Source organism: Pimephales promelas, chromosome 12 (genome assembly GCF_988280905.1).
Source record: "Pimephales promelas chromosome 12, fPimPro1.hap1.1, whole genome shotgun sequence".
Classification (NCBI taxonomy): domain Eukaryota; kingdom Metazoa; phylum Chordata; class Actinopteri; order Cypriniformes; family Leuciscidae; genus Pimephales; species Pimephales promelas.
In genome coordinates, this window is record NC_142780.1 from 10,305,927 (window position 1) to 10,318,516 (window position 12,590).

The window sequence follows — 12,590 nt, forward strand, 5'->3', positions numbered from 1 at the left end:
ATCATTAAAAAATTGGAATAAGTAAGGGTTAATGCCCGACGAGGTGTCCATTGTCAGGTTTTAATGAACGACGGCGAGGCGTGAACTGGGCGACGCGCAGCGGAGGACGGTTGCCACCGCCGAAGTCCATTAAAACCTGACAATGGACACCTCGGAGGGCATTAACCCGCTTATACCATGGTCACTTGCCAAATAAAACATTTTTAAAACATTAGTTTATATTTTAATTAGGCTAAATCTAGTTTTTTTTTACAAATAATAACTTGCCTGACAGTTTATTTAGCAACCGGAGATTTTTATAGTCCGCTCAGCTTGTAGAACCCTTCAGGTTCAAAAATGCATTTTTTTTTTCATGAAACACAAAGGTAGGCATAGTTATTTTTTATTACACATAAAACAATTAATCAAACAAAAATAAAAAAAAACACAAAAAAAAAACAATTAGTTCTGAGCACCAGCGATTTGCACTTATAGAGGGCAATAAATTAATCAGATCAAAGAGAGGGTCAAGAGGGTACGTTGCTCAAGCTGGAGCAACGTACTGTCTGCATCAAGTGGCCATCATGCAGACAGTACGTTGCTCCAGCTTCGTCTCACACGGACAGACAGAGCCCAGTAAGCCCGCAGACTGCTCTCGCATCGATGGCCTGTCACAGACATTATTTGACGGCTCTCCAGTCCAGCATCGGAGAGTCGACTTACAGCATACCAGTCGTCAAAGTTGCCATATTCTCCATAAATGTTAAAAGAAATAACGAAGTCGCTCATTGTTGTATTAGGCTATAGTATCTTTCAGAGGTCTCAAACTCGCGGCCCGCGGGCCGCATTTTGTGGCCCCCTACTTGATATTAAAATGTAATGTTAGTGCGGCCCGCCGTTGCGTTTGCCGCGTTTTTTTAAAATTATTATTTTTATCCCTTATGGGCTACCATATATAGTCTCGTGACAGCTTACGGAGGGTTTGTTGTCAGTTGTCATAGACAACCACGAAGTACAAATATACTGCGCCTGGAAAAAATGAGCGCGCGCGCTGGGTGCTTGATGCGCGCCTACATCTGAAACGTACTTGAGCGTGCAAAATATGTGAGCGCGATACGTGAACAGGCGAGCTACCACCACCAAATCAGGCCACAGCTACTGATAGCTCGCGAGCGACGTGTTGGATACCCCTGCTCTAAAACAATGTGAGAATAATCATTTTGATCTTGTAATATGTGTTGTGTCTGAACGCGTTCAATGAACTCATTCTTATATTTTGGGCGAACGTGAACTGAACGTAGCCTACTGTATTACTGCCTGATGAACGTTAGTGAACTCGTTCATTCTAGTGTCTGTGAACGGAGGAGCGAGGAGGCGTCGTAAGATCATTTAAAAGGGTTTTATGAGGTCGGTGAGGATGGGAAAATCTTACATGTCTGTGCAAACTTTGCCCATCGATAAAATGATTGTTATCTGTGGTTGTATATTCTGTGGCAATAATAATAATAGCCTAATAATAAAAAAGAAGCTCGCAGCAACATATGGAAAGAAAAAACTACCTAGTTCATTTTTGAAATATGAACTGAACTAGTTCATTTTAAAATTTGTGAACTGAACTTTGAACTAGTTCATGTAATGAACTTGGTCCAACAGGTTGATAAGAAGGTTTGCTTTGATATGCATAGCTGTCAACATTGAACATTGAAAATAAGGGAGTTTTCCCGGAATCCATCCCCAAAATAAGGGATTTTTTTTTTGCACGATTCTCACCCACAAACTTTAAAAATAAAGCACAATCCTTAAAAGTCTAAGGTGTTCATAACTAGCCTATGTGTGAGAGAGAAAGAGACAGTGTCATTTAAAGGGAAAAAAATCTACATTTGGATTAGCGTGTGTTGCTCTAGCATTTGGACAACAATTTCAACATTTAGCCCATCACACATCTTCCAAAATCCGCAAAATAGGGAAGTGGGCTGTCTGTTTATTTTAATTACATTTACACATTTTGTGTAGCTTTAAAGAGCCTATTTAGCCTGATGGTGGACCATCACTCAGAAGACACACTATCCTATCTTTATATCCTCCTATAGGCCCAGAACGTTTTTTTTTTCAAGTTTTTTTTTCTTCTTCATGTAATAACATTGTTAAGAGCTTAAGAAACAAATGGAAAAAAAGAAAATATATTTTATTCATATATTTGAAAATCTATTTATAATAATTATTATTTGTTTAAATTACATTGATATCTGAATTTATGTAAAAACCTAGACTTTCAAACATCAAAATGTAATGTATGTATTCGAGTACAAAATTACATTCAGCTAGCCTAAACATGGTTTCCTATTTTTTATTTATTTTTTTTTTGCCTGGAAACGCAAAGAAATTCCAGGCAAAGAAACACGCTTGCCTGTCGCGTGAAAAATAGGCGTCAGTTCTATTTCTAGCATGCACGCGTTTTCTGGAGACGCGCGTGTCACGCAGGCAGCGTGCAATAAAAACGGACACGCCACGCAGCCAGTGTGTCTCCGGCCAGCGCGCGCGGCACCGCATCCGAGGATAAACGACTTCAAGCCGAATCTGTCCGAGCCCGTACGTCTCACACAATCAGAGAGTAAAAATACGGTATATTTTACGGGAAAATACTCAAACGGGAAGACAGCGGGAAAAGAGCTAAAATACGTGAGAAACCCGGAAAAAACGGGAGGGTTGACAGCTATGTTGATATGTGCAAAGTCAGTAATTTGCCTGTGACACTATACATGTGTAGAAAGAATTATTTGTATTTCAAAAGCAGTAATTGTTTTTCTAAGTATGGATAAGTATAAGTAAGGAAATGTGCCTTTCGGGAAAAAAAAACATTCAATAAAATAGTGTTGTATCAAGAAAATAAAAAGCAAATATGACTATCATCACAAAGATGTTGTGTATAAGAAAAAGACAGAAAGTTAAAATTAACTTCAACTGTCAGAAGGACACCTCATGAAGAACCAATCGTGTACAGAAAGGAATGTTCAAATTCAGAGGAACAGTTCAGAATAAACGTTAACGTCAGTTGTTCCATTTTTGGAATACTTAAATACATTTTTTTTTTTTTGGAATACTTGATGCGGCCCGGCCAGACCCAGACTCTATCTCCAGCGGCCCCCAGTTAATTTGAGTTTGAGACCCCTGCGTTAGATGTTTGTTTTGATAGAGCGTTTGACTGCCTGTTGCTATGGTTACTCACAGCTGTTGTAGGCAGCGCATTTATTTATTAATTTTAAATGGTAAACAGGCAGTTTCACCAGAACTACTTTACTAGGTGTCCTCTATCACTTTTTAACGGACACCCTGCAGCCAATCAGAATCGAGTATTCACCCAGACCATGGTATAAAAACATTTAATATAACTCAATTATCTTTCAAACATAATTAAATAAGTTATTAATGATAAAAAAAATAAGATGTTAATCTTATTCATAATCAATTATTGAAGTTAGTTGATTAGATATGTTTTATTGAACAAATGTTTAATTTATTTAACTGTCATTTTAACTGATGATAATAATAACCGTAATTTAATAATGCAGTTTATATATTTAATAATTGTTTAATACTATAAACCATATTTTCTGAGACGGTTACCATACTGTGAAATGGGGTATGATACCCCCACCCCACCCCCGCTGTTAAACAAGTTACTCAGCAACTTTTTCTCATGTTTTAAATTAAATACTTTTTAATTCAGTAGATTTTTAGACTCGTATTTTTACTTTTACTTAAGTAAAAATTTATCAAATTAATAGTAGCCTACTTTAGGTTGAATAACATTCTTCCAGTTTCATCTCTGATATTATAACTGTAAGTTACTCAAAAATAGTTATGAATTATTAACTACAAATGACATCTTTAATGGTGTAGTTAGATTAACGTAATAATTACTATCTCTAGAAAGTATTGGTCTACATATTACTAATTGGTAAATCCTATATCAACCTCAACCACTTAAACAATACAAGGAGGAGAAACAAGAAACTGCACTTTTAATTCTTTCAAATGAACAATATACAATTGCATGAATTATTCTTGATAAAAAAAAAATATACCTTTTAAAAATGTATGTTAAATCCACTATTGTTTTATACTGAATTGGTTTATAGTTTATGCAGTAGCCTATTTAATGTAATTGCATCATATTTTATTTTAAATTAGAGAAGAATTAAGAGTAATCCCTTTAATTAAATTACAATATTTAGATTACTTGGTAATTAATTACACCTAACACCTCTTTTTGTCTGGCGCTGTTACCATGGTGACTCATAATATCTGCGCTCTATTGATAATGGCTTTTTATAGCTGTGGTGCATGCGTTTAACTCAGAGTCAGTCAACTCAGAGTTGATTGAACCAACTCATTTCAGCTGTTCTGTAACCGAAAACTCAGTTTCCCATCTCAGGGTAAGTCAACTCAGAGTTCAAGCTTTAACTCAGAGTTGGTTGAACCTCCTTATTGAAACGGGCCCCAGGAGTTTTAGCCCGATTTAAGCCCGATTTTCCCCTCACGAGAATCTGAGAAAAAATCTTGTCGAGGAACTCAATCAGTTCCGAACAGATTATCTGGTAATGTGAGGCGTTCACAGATCGAATATTGCACCTCCCGATCTGCTCTCACACATATCGGGCTCGCTCCGATTACATCAAACATGTTTGATATTTATCGGGATGAGCAAGATTGTGATTAACGTCAGTACTGTCTAGCCAGTAAGAAACAAGGCTGTCGTGGTGAAGGAATTTCCATTGTTGTAATTTTGAGTGACTCAACAGCGTGATATGCAGTATTATCTTCATTTATTTATTTATTGCTAAATAAATAAGTGTTGTGCTGTGGTCAGCAGGCACAAAGACGAGTATAAGCTCTAATGAAAACCGAAACTAAATAGCGCATTGAAACGAAGTGGAGTAAACAGAAGATATAACGTCAAAATAAGGGTCCACATAGTATAATAACAGAACATAAACCTGACAATATGCTTGTTATGCCATTGTAATATAACAGTTAGTTTCGATCCTCTAATCTCACTTTACTAAAGTCTTTCTGCTGATATTTTACCACTCGGCATTGCTCGTCTCTGCGTGTTACAGACAGTCTGTCGCTCAGTGCAGTTACATGGTTACGCCACCAGGTGGCGACAAGGGGCTGTCTTTGAGTGAGTCATTAAACTGTTCATTCAACGGACATGTAAAAATGCAGATTCAATCAAATATAGATGTAATGAAACAAGCTGTTATTTATTTTAATATTTAATTTTAACTTTGAGCTCCACTTTACAAGGCTCAGCAGCTTTGCGGCGCATAGGCAACGAGAAACTGATGCTTCAATTCATTGAGATCAATAGCATTTTTTCATTGTACTGACCAGAGCTGACGCCATTAATTAGAAATAGCCTACCCTTAAATATTAAAAGGATGATTAAAAAAAATCTCTTTCCTTGGTCACGGCAACCTTTTCACAAATATGACTTGTTATGGGGGACAGCTATTTTATTACATCCGCTTTTCTGCTTCTGATCTGCTGCGTGAGATCGCGTGAGCCATTTCCTCTGGCACAATAATCTTAATAACATTGTGTAGTGTGTGATGCACCACGATTTTCAAATCTTGTAGTGTGAGCATGTTTAAGATTTGGGGGAAGAAAATCTGCAAAGATTCTCTTTAAGTGTGAGCTGCAACCAAATTTCAAAATCAGTTTGAGTGTGAGCCAGGCTTAAGACATTAAAATGAAATTAAAACATCAAACTGCTTGATCTACTCACCATCTCCCTGTTTCCAGAGCTCAGAAGGTACTTTAATGGAAAGCTCCCCATTCCCGGCATCTGGATCCACAGCACTAACCGCTGCTGTGTAAGCACTGGAGAAATAGTTCAGGTTCCTCCTGTTAACCAGAGAAAAACATGCACCAAGATGAAGACAAGTACACACTTGAAAACCAATATAATATTACCCCCCAAAAAAAGAAATTAATATAATGACAGAAATTATTAGGTAAATAATAATATCATTATGATAATGATCATTATCATTATGCATCCGAAACACAATTATAAATGTACAATCCTCTATGGTGTCTTATTATTCAGCTTCAATTATGGCCCCTCTAGAACAACTACACCGCTTTACAATGATAGGACAGGAAGAGCTAAATAAACTTATTGCATCTAAACCAACAACATGTTTATTAGATCCAATACCCACTAAACTACTGAAAGAACTATTACCTGTAGTGGAAGAGCCTCTCCTCAATATTATTAACTCGTCTTTATCTTTAGGTCATGTTCCAAAAATATTCAAGCTGGCAGTAATAAAACCTCTCATTAAGAAACCGCAATTAGATCCAAATAACAAATTACAGACCCATTTCAAATCTTCCATTTATGTCCAAAATACTAGAAAAAGTTGTGTCCACTCAATGTGCTCTTTTTTGCAAGAAAATGATATCTATGAAAAATTCCAGTCAGGATTCAGACCGCATCATAGTACAGAAACTGCGCTAGTTAAAATTACAAATGATTTACTTTTAGCTTCTGACCAAGGCTGTACTAGTTCAATACTAGTTCTACTTGATCTTAGCGCTGCGTTCGACACTATAGATAATAAAATACTCTTGGATCGACTACAAAACTACACTGGTGTTCAGGGACAGGCATTAGGCTGGTTTAGATCGTACTTATCGGACCGTTCTCATTTTGTCTGTTTAAATGGGGAAAAATCAAAGATAACGTCAGTAGACTATGGAGTACCGCAAGGATCAGTTTTAGGCCCTCTGCTATTCTCAATATATATGCTGCCACTTGGTAATATTATAAGAAAACATGGAATTAACTTCCACTGTTACGCTGACGACACTCAATTATATATTTCATCACGACCAGACGAAAACACTAACTCATCTAAATTGACAGTGTCTCAAGGATATAAAATGCTGGATGACGCGTAATTTCCTGCTATTTAATTCAGATAAGACGGAAGTATTACTTATTGGTCCAAAAAACTATTCACAAAACCTCTTACAATACAACTTTAATATAGATGAATGTCCTGTTACTTTATCCACTACAGTAAAAGACCTGGGGTGTTATACTAGACCGCAACTTGTCTTTCGAAAATCATATTTCATATGTTACAAGAACAGCCTTTTTCTACCTTAGAAACATTGCTAAGCTACGTAACATGCTATCTGTTTCTGATGCAGAAAAGTTAGTTCATGCATTCATGACCTCAAGACTAGATTACTGTAATGCTTTATTAGCTGGTTGTCCTGCATCCTCAATAAACAAGCTACAGTTAGTACAAAATGCAGCTGCTAGAGTTCTTACTAGGTCAAGAAAATATGATCATATAACACCGATTTTATCATCTCTACACTGGTTACCTATTAAGTTCCGTATCAACTACAAAGTACTACTACTGACCTATAAAGCCCTAAATGGTTTAGCTCCAATGTACTAGGGCTGCACGATTAATCGAATTTTAATCACGATCACGATTTTGGCTTCCCACGATCAAATTCGCGTGATCAAGCGATATTTAAAATGCATCATCCATTCACAGAACGCTCCGTATATCAAAGGTTTTTTTTTTTTTTTGCAAAGCTAATCTTGCGCTCCTTAAACCACTGTCTGATCACGTGCCTCCACGAGCTCCAGTGCACAAGAGAAGTGTGTCTGCGCGCGAGCTACAGTGATCAAGAGAGACGAGTGTCCAAGCGCGCTGAAAAGTACGCGAAGGGTAGCATCCTCGAAATTCCGGCTTCCAAGGATCCTTCCTTGACATTGAGAAACACCTCGAGAGACGATGGTGTCTGTGTGCGAGCGACACGGAGCGACAGCACGCGAGAGATACCGGTTGTGTTTGAGTGACAGTGCGTGTGAGAGACCGAGTGTGTGAGCGCAATTAGTAAATTGCATTAGTAAATCAGTATATACACATACTACATAGTAATATATAATTACTATATAAGAGGCATGAAAGTTCGATTAATGGACTCCAATAATCAGTAGGCTAATACAAACATCTTGTTTTGAATTATTGTTTAATAAATAGAAACAAGTCGACCACATGAACTTTCATATGGAGGATTAAATAGATTAAATGTATGCAGTAAGACTTCACAACTAATCACTAACACTGTACCACATTTTCCATTTTTTAACTGTCAAATAACAATGACTCATCCATTAATTGAACTTCCATTCATAGTTCTGCCTTGACATGTTCTCATTTGGTTACATTCTGTTATGGAATATTTGTTTGTTTTTTACTGATTGTATATTTTGCGCGTTTTATTCACATCCATTATGCAGGTACAATGCAAGTTTATAGTTTGCTTCCTAAAATATATTTACATAATGTAAAATGTAAAATAGTGCCCTGTAAGACTGGAAAACTGGAACTGGTTGATGTAATCAGAGACCAGTGTCTTCTGAAGACAAGAGGACCTTGCTTGAACAACACACACACACACACACACACACACACACACACACACACACACACACACACACACTCTTGCAGAGGAAACTGACACAAGACAGTTTTAATGTGAATGTGATAATCTTTGTGAAGTGTTTGATATCATTTTGAAAGTCTCAGGGTGACTGGTAATAATGTCTCACTTCCAAAGAAGTAAAAGAAAAGGTAATAAGGTTTTTAAGAATATAGAAATGTCTTGCACACAAAAGGGTGTGTCTTTGAGTTAATCACCTTCTACCTTTTGTCTGAATGCAAACTCTCCTTCATTGTGGGGGGATTCAGTCCATTGTAGTTTGGTGATTAGATCAGGTAAATTTGGTGATTAGATCAGGTAAGGTTTGGCTCTATTTAAGGAAAATGCACAAGAGTTCAGGGCTGCTATTCTGTATCAGATCAGCCCATGATGCTGTGTCTTCGAGGCTCAGCTCATGTAGTTAATATGTTGGGTAAAGTTTCTTTGTCCTAAAAAAAATTGATGGTTTGCTCTGATTATCTTGTGGAACTGTAATAATACATTTACCTGACATAATAAATTGTTATACTTGACTATTCTAACAGACTTTGACTTTATTTTCATTAGAGTTAAAAGGAATAGTCAAGCTTTAACGTATTAAATGATGCACAGATATCTTTGATAAACCTTTTCATTTTATGGAGTCAGATGAAACGAGTTAATACATAAGATTAAATGTGTTGCATTTAATTAAAATTCACTTTGCTTGGAAAAGACGGAACACGCTTGAAACCTTCACCACGAAGCGAACCCCGCCATTTGGATCAATTTCATGGCCCTTTTTACAGCCCTGATGAAGTTCTGCTACATTTTATTTATTGTTTTCTTTATTTTCATTTATTCTTTAAAGAGATGCACTGAATTTTGGTGAATGAGAGCACCTGTTTTATTTTAATGCACATAGTTGTACATTAGCAGAAATGTAGCACAATATGAATGTGAAAGCAGTTATAATTAGCCTATGTGACAATAACATTTGTTTTGGTTCAAATTAACAAATAATCGTGATAATTAATCGTGATCTCAATATTGATCAAAATAATCGTGATTATCATTTTGGCCCAAATCGTGCAGCCCTACTATGTACTTAACGGACCTTCTTTCGCCCTACAATCCACCGCGTTCCTTAGGATCACTAAATTCAAGGCTTCTGGTCATTCCTAGGGTATCTAAGTCCAGTAAAGGAGGGAGGGCGTTCTCGCATTTAGCTCCAAAACTCTGGAATAGCCTTCCCGATACGGTCCGAGGCTCTGACTCGCTGACACAGTTTAAAACTAGGATAAAGACGCATCTCTTTAGTCAAGCATTCACATAATGCTTACATTTTAGTCCTCTGTTATGCCATACGGAACCGTTTGCCACTGAAACTGCTTAACGCACCAGTGGGGCTCGACAGCCTTTTAGACAAACGGGTCGGCGCGTATGGTTGGGTTGCGGAGAGTTTGGGTTGCGGAGAGTTTGTGAGATAGTGGTTTTCTAACACCGACTCCCGTATAATAGAAATCATTATGAACATCAGCTATGCTAATTATTTCCCATCTGCCTTTCTACTGTTATCTCGGGATGTTTGTCCCGAGAAAAATGGCGTTCGTCAGGTCCAGTTTTGTGTCCAGCCTCTCACAGGGATTTCGGATGCCCCAACGCCTGTGATGAGAGGACCAGCGCCTGTGAAGAGACGACTCAACGCCGGCGATATGTTATGGCGCCGTTTTATATATAAACAATATTTATATTTAATATTTAGATATAAACAATATGAATGTTAGCCAGAGGAGAACTGGCCCCCAACTGAGCCTGGGTTCTCCCAAGGTTTTTTTCTCCATCCAATCTGATGGGAGTTTTGGTTCCTTGCCACTGTCGCCTTGCTTTTGCCTTGCTTTTGGCTTGCTTAGTCAGGGTTATTTATTTATTATTTAATATTAACAACATTATTGATCTGTGTTGTACTACTTTCATGTTATCACTGTGAAGCTGCTTTGATACAATCTGTATTGTGAAAAGCGCTATATAAATAAATGTGACTTGACTTGACATTAAATTATAATAATTCATTTATTCGTTAATTCAGGCTCTTAGCGTCGAGAACGACGATTGGCATGGCTCATCAGTCTTCTACTGTTAAGGAAGCCTGTGTACTGCTGGCAAGATCTTTTGGCACCAGATCACGGGCAAGCATTTCTCAGGTTTCGCTTGGGACAAACTAGACATAAAGAAAAGCCTATAGGCACATTCAAGAACCAATATGATTTTTGCATTTTGACATCGCCCCAAAATTCTACTTTCTGAAATACAGACATACAGTAATGAAAATCATCCTATTAAAGAGAGCATAAAGGCAGAACAGCAAATAATATGAAAATACTATACCATTTAAATAATTATTTAAATAATTAATTATTAAGAAATATACTAAATTGGCATTAAAAAATATGCCAACAAACATGTTAATGCAAAACTATGTCCTAAAAATATGCTTTATTTTAAAATATTTAAAATCTATATTTTTTTGGGGGGGTTGTTGTATTAAGCATTATAATATTAATATATATTAAGCAATATTAAGCAAATATTAAGCATTTCATGACAGTTTTTGTGAGATTCATAATTCATCATATAATCCCAGGCTGGGTGACTCTTCTCACTCCGTATTGTGTGTTTGTGTTTTCTAATTACAGAGTTCATAAATAAATCTGGGCTTACTGCTTGGATTCATGATGGCAAACCTCCAGCGTCGGGTCATTGTAAATGAATGGAGCCTCAAGATCATTCACTCTTACTCTGTAGATACGGCACTGTTTGCTGTTCAGTTTAATACGGTTCAGGTTCATCACTGTTGGAAAGATGGTCAGCTCCACATACCCCTACTCAGAGCAAAAGAATAAAATAAAAAAATCCATATAAAACCACATTTAGCAATACCATAAGCAATATAGCTTTAACTGTAAAATGAGAAAGGATAGAATTTTCATCAACAAGCTATTGGCCAAGTTATCAGAAAATACTTCATAAGCAATAAGAAAAAGCTGCAGTAAATCTTTGAATTAAAGGTTAATTACACATCTAACGTTAATTATTTGACTGTCCATTATAATGTATTGCTCAGTTTTTCATAATGTTAAAAGGTAAAGCTTTTTACAGTCTTGTCTCAATCTACAAAAATTTTAATCTGAAAATTTGGGTCTGTCTACTTCATGTTTTCTGATTCATACACACAAAATATTCAAGATAAAATATGTATGACAACTCACAATGACAGACTTCCTCTGAAAATTTATGTTGTTAATGCAGACAACCTGGTGGGTTGTAAAGAGATAAACAAAAAGTAAAGCGTTAAATTCATGCGACGGTTGAGATGTTGATTATTTATTTAAGATACAATGTTGATCATTTATACTCCTGATTTGACATGTAAACAACTGCAATCATAACCATGCATGCGGTGAAAAAGAGTATATTTTGATACTTATAGTTTATATGGTCGTGGGCTCTCAAAGCCCTTGTCTTTCTTGCGGTTCATGCTGCTCTTCAGTTTATTCACACAAACCCTCTCAAACAGATGATCGGCGGTGTTATTTCTACTTGTTTCAACTACTAAAGGCAAGTTCTTTCTTGCTCAAACATCCCTATAATCCATCTCGTCATGTTTTCATTGAGTTATGGAATAGCCGTGAAGTCTTAAAAAATCACCAACATCCCTCTCTATTTTGCCGAAAAGCAACAAAACTATTCTTCTTCTGCATGTCTTCAGCCATGTTGTTTGTAACCTTCGCCCTCCCGCGCTAAGAGTTCCCGGATGCGAATTTTTTTCCCCAGGACAGAGCCCGTCTAACGGAGAGCCTTGGCACTTCCTTAGCCCCGTCGTTGTGTATCATCCTGGCTGCAGTTCCATTAGAATTCCACTGGAGGTGATCGCGGGCGAGAGCAGAATGAATGGGAGTCTATGGGGCTAAACGGCTAAAAGTGTCTCTTTCACCTGCTTGTCGTTAAATTAACATAGATTTTATTGTTGATTCCGCAAGATCAATATAGATTATAGGCCAAAAGTCGAATGAACGAGTACTTATGTCCTTTTGATTTCTTACAGGTTAGGC

General features: G+C 36.9%; 1 protein-coding gene across 1 annotated transcript in view; it reads right to left on the reverse strand.

The window, feature by feature from the left end:
- taf2 (TAF2 RNA polymerase II, TATA box binding protein (TBP)-associated factor) overlaps positions 1 to 12,292 on the reverse strand; it is an 84,124-nt gene extending 71,832 nt beyond the window's left edge. The window contains exons 1-4 of the mRNA XM_089117474.1: positions 11,966 to 12,292; positions 11,748 to 11,801; positions 11,200 to 11,360; positions 5,771 to 5,889 (exon numbers count right to left, since the gene is read on the reverse strand). Coding sequence (XP_088973600.1) covers positions 5,771 to 5,889; positions 11,200 to 11,360; positions 11,748 to 11,801; positions 11,966 to 12,016 — 385 coding nt within the window. The 5' untranslated portion in view covers positions 12,017 to 12,292. The remainder of the gene's footprint in view (positions 1 to 5,770; positions 5,890 to 11,199; positions 11,361 to 11,747; positions 11,802 to 11,965) is intronic.
- Between the last annotated feature and the right edge of the window lie 298 nt (positions 12,293 to 12,590).